The sequence below is a fragment of the Salvelinus sp. IW2-2015 genome, unplaced genomic scaffold, assembly GCF_002910315.2.
Source record: "Salvelinus sp. IW2-2015 unplaced genomic scaffold, ASM291031v2 Un_scaffold3674, whole genome shotgun sequence".
Lineage (NCBI taxonomy): Eukaryota > Metazoa > Chordata > Actinopteri > Salmoniformes > Salmonidae > Salvelinus > Salvelinus sp. IW2-2015.
In genome coordinates, this window is record NW_019944951.1 from 47543 (window position 1) to 52008 (window position 4466).

Consider the following 4466-nt stretch of genomic DNA (forward strand, 5'->3'; position numbering starts at 1 on the left):
GTATACTTCATTATTAAATTTCCCAATTAGTTATTATTGATAGTAGGGGATTTAACATGACAATAGATATTCAACTGATAGATGGCCCCCGGGTAGGCCAACTGATCAGAATTTGGGTTTAATACCTTTTATGGCTTTTAAGTTGACTTACTGATATATGGAGAGAGAGAGGTTTCTGACCGACCAGATCATTCACTTGGAGTAACAAAACAGGTTCCAGACAGTTCAGATAGATTTTTGGCTATATCAAATGTATTGATAGTGAGTGTGTTACTAAAAACATGTGTACTACTCCCCTCACAGACCATAGGGCCATTTACATTGATATCAAAATATTTACCCCTGATACTAACCTTGGTATATCATCTTACAGGAAGCTAAATAGCTCCTTGTTAAATAATGACAATTTGTCTTTAAAAGGAAGAGTCCTAATAACCAAGGCTGAYGGCATCTCTAATCTAGACTAACATAGAGCAGCATATCATTATCTTGCCTGTAAAATAAGCGAAGAGCAACCAGATGATTTTCAACTTTCTGTGGAGAAACTGTAAAAATTACATTAGGAAAACTGAACACTTATGAGTATGGTGGGCTGAATTTTCTGGACTTCTAAATAATATTTTTAAGATCAATTGTATAAAATMATTCCTAAGATGACTCACTTCTATGTGGAACTTTATTCCTCATGTCTTTTCTACTTTTGGTGGCTTTAATTATAATATTGCCAAAGTTCCAGTGAAAAGCAGAGTTTTCTTGTCATGGTCCTTCATTTATAATCATCATTTTTCTCCACACAGATATTATATATGGAATAATCGGGACATATTGTATAAAAATATTTGTTTTTAGAACATTTTTTCTGAAATAATATCCTACTGGTGAGCCAATTTGTAAATAGAGGGTCTTTTACTTATAAGGAATTCTGATCACTTGTGTCTATACCTTATGTCATGCCCTATTAGAATGGTTTTATTGATCATATCTGTTGGGGAAAAGTTTGGATGTTGTCACACGCATAACTACGTATTAACCAAATTTAAGGAAGTTTCTTTTTTATATTATTCATAAATATTATCCTGCCAACCACCTATATGAAGAAGTTTAAATAAAAACATAAATTCAAATTGTATCTTTTGTAATGACCACCCAGAAACAGTGCTGCATCTTTTTTGGCATTGTATTCWTGTAAGGAATTTGTGGCAAGARATCAGTAGATTTAGAATRGAACACATTTKTAAAGATTTTACATTATTATGGAGAGATGTACTGCTTGGATTCTAGTTATTTCATAGTGCCYTGATCATGGGAAATGGTGGTATTATCATATTGCCAGAAGATACTGACCGTACCGTTATGCTCGCTTACACTGAGCTGCATTGGCGCACGGCATGAGCTACGTTCTTCAGCCCGATGCAGGGATGGGGTACTCCTATCCACACTGCTCCATCGAAGACAGAAATAATGCTAGTTTTCCTGTGAAACTGCCCTTTTCATCCTCATGATAGCTAGCAGTAGCCACAGCAGCCATTTTYGAATGGCACGTTGCCTTGAACAACAAAGGAGCTGATTGGCTGACACTGGCATTCCAAAATGGCTGAGGTGGCTACTGCTAGCTAGCATGAGGGCGAAAAGGTAGTCCGCAAACAGCGTTAGAGGTGCATGCCGCCACCTATTGGATGAGGGGAAAACGCAAAACAATATGGATTAGGGAAATGTGAACAAATATACTATTTAAAAAGTAAACAAAAGTATACTCCTTCAGTCAGATTTAAGACCCTTCCTTCAGGAACCCCTTCCTCCTTCAGTCTATTCAGACCCTTCCACAGGAACCTGGGAGGGGGGAACCTCTTCATTCAGTGCTCTTTGAAACATTTCTGCTCTAAAGTACTGGAGCTCCAGAAATCTTTTTGCCTCCATCACATTGATGCAATTTTTGGTGCAATTTATCACTTGCTGTATGAARGCAACAAAGTCCACCTTCGTCACTGCTAGTGTGTTGGGATCCTTCTCCTGCTTGGCTGCACTGCAGACTGTGGGACGTCCACTACCATCTACTCTCCAGCTATTTCCACTGCCTCCACATAGGAGCCCTGCTGGATATCCCTGATCCGAGCGACTGCGACCTCCTTCATCCATACAGGGCACTCCGAGAACCCGGGAATGTGATTCCATCACAATTACAGCAACATGCTTCATCTGACTTGTCAGCTAATACATATTTATTCCTTTTGTCAAACACTTGCCACMTGTCAACTTTTTACAATTTGTAACACTGCAGCGGCTTCTGTACATACGGTATTACCCTCGTATCTCACACACCCAAGTTTTCCATGATTCAGGAGAACCACTTCATCATCACACGGGGTCCCGTGTGGCTCAGTTGGTAGAGCATGGCGCTTGCAACGCCAGGGTTGTGGGTTCATTCCCCACGGGGGGACCAGGATGAATATGTATGAACTTTCCAATTTGTAAGTCGCTCTGGATAAGAGCGTCTGCTAAATGACTTAAATGTAAATGTAAAAATCAAGCCACACTAAAACCAATAGGCATACTTTCCTGTCTGTCTATCATTCGGGCCAAGCGATGTGTGTCCACTACTGCCGTGTAATCCCAAAACCACACAGCCTCTATGTCTGAGACACCCAGAGATGGCACCTTTTTAACCGGTGCCCTACTCTGAAAGGCATAGCCTTCGTTGATATCTTGTAGAGCCTGTTCACTCACTAAATCAGAATATGGCTCTCTGTCACTCGAACCATTCGTCTTTCACCGTCGTCGAGACTGCGAACGAGTCACCCAATAAACATCGRAGCTGGTGAATCCCACTCCGACTCCGACCATAAACTGCTGTTCATTTCCAACTTTAACCCTTTTCATTCTACTGTTCTTCGCCGTCGTCCGTTCATTCTCACCAACTTTACTCCCGCCAACAGAATCGCTCAATGCTTCCGAACTCTCCTTGTCCCCCGTCGGCCGTTAAGCTGGAGCCTCTCTCCCTCTGCTACATCTTTCGGGGCAGTTTTTGTGAGACACCGCAGGTTTTCCAATCTTCTCGCTGTATCGGTGTGGATAAAGGATAACATTTGGAGTACAGTTCCATATCCCATCCCTGCATTGAGGTACGTTTACCAACCCCGTATCTCGCCGGTTCCACGGTGTCTTAATGTAACCATGATTGCGCTCTGACCCCAGTGCAGCTCAGTGTAAACAAGCGTAACGGTGGGTCGGTATCTTCTGGCTATATGATCATGTGAAGTGGCTGTTTTACATGTCTTTCCTTCCATCACAGAACAACCAGGTGGTTGGAGTGGGCAGTNGTCTTTCCTTCCATCACAGAACAACCAGGTGGTTGGAGTGGGCAGTGGATCCACCATTGTGTATGCTGTTGACAGACTAGGTGAGGAGACCATAATACTAGCCTACCGGTTGATTGTAGAACAAGAGAATGTAGCCCTTTATTAATCCACAAAGGGCTGATTGATGAGCCTCTCTGATGTGCTCTAACGTGTTCCAGCGGAGAGAGTTCGTCAGGAGAAACTCAACATCGTGTGTGTCCCCACCTCCTTCCAGGTGAGTGTTTTTATAATTAGTTAGTTACAAAAAATGACTTCAGCAAGTTTTTAGTATGTTTAACTATATAAGTGGTGCAATTTTAATGGGTTAGATTGAATGATTTATGTGCAAATGTATTTGTGGCCGGAGGCGAAGTAAGAGCCCTGAGCGAAGGGCCCAACGCTGGCCTGAAGTATCATATCGTGGAAGGAGGGCCCTGTGGGTCCTTAGGTTGGGTTAAGTGGTGAATTTTACTATAGCATTGATAAGAAAAATGCCTTTTAAGACAATGACCAAATTCGGGAGATATCCAGAAGCGTAGAGATTTGAGGTACAAGGGCTGTGTATCATGTATTCTACAGAGATCTCTAATCTGGCAGATGGCCCTAAACATTTGATCTTGTCCTCCAGGCTCGTCAGTTGATTCTGCAGCATGGTCTAACCCTGTCTGATCTGGATAGACACCCAGAGGTACTGTTGGTTAGCAACCCTTTTAAAACGATGTGTTACATGTCCTCAAGTTTGATACATTCTTTAGGAAACGTGTGGAGTTAGTATGTGTTAAATCAGAAGTTTGTCCTGTAGAATGTGTTATTGTCAGCAGTATTGTGTTCTACCTCTCTGACCTCTAACCCCCTCCCAGCTGGACGTGGCCATCGATGGGGCAGACGAGGTGGATGCTGCTCTCACACTCATCAAAGGAGGAGGGTAAGACTGTCTATTTACCGGATTACAGTTCTAGGCTGTTACTATCCCCGACTACAGTCCTGTTGCCATCCCTGACTACAGTCCTGTTGCCATCCCCGACTACAGTCCTGTTGCCATCCCTGACTACAGTCCTTGTTGCCATCCCCTGACTACAGTCCTGTTGCCATCCCCGACTACAGTCCTTGCCACCCGCTCAGTCCTGTTGC

At 42.8% G+C, this 4466-nt stretch overlaps 1 protein-coding gene across 1 annotated transcript in view; it reads left to right on the top strand.

Moving 5' to 3' along the window:
• The window catches only part of rpia (ribose 5-phosphate isomerase A (ribose 5-phosphate epimerase)), a 10476-nt gene extending 6212 nt beyond the window's left edge, over window positions 1-4264 (top strand). The window contains exons 2-5 of the mRNA XM_024143139.2: window positions 3337-3397; window positions 3515-3570; window positions 3964-4023; window positions 4196-4264. Coding sequence (XP_023998907.2) covers window positions 3337-3397; window positions 3515-3570; window positions 3964-4023; window positions 4196-4264 — 246 coding nt within the window. The remainder of the gene's footprint in view (window positions 1-3336; window positions 3398-3514; window positions 3571-3963; window positions 4024-4195) is intronic.
• Window positions 4265-4466: the final 202 nt, after the last annotated feature.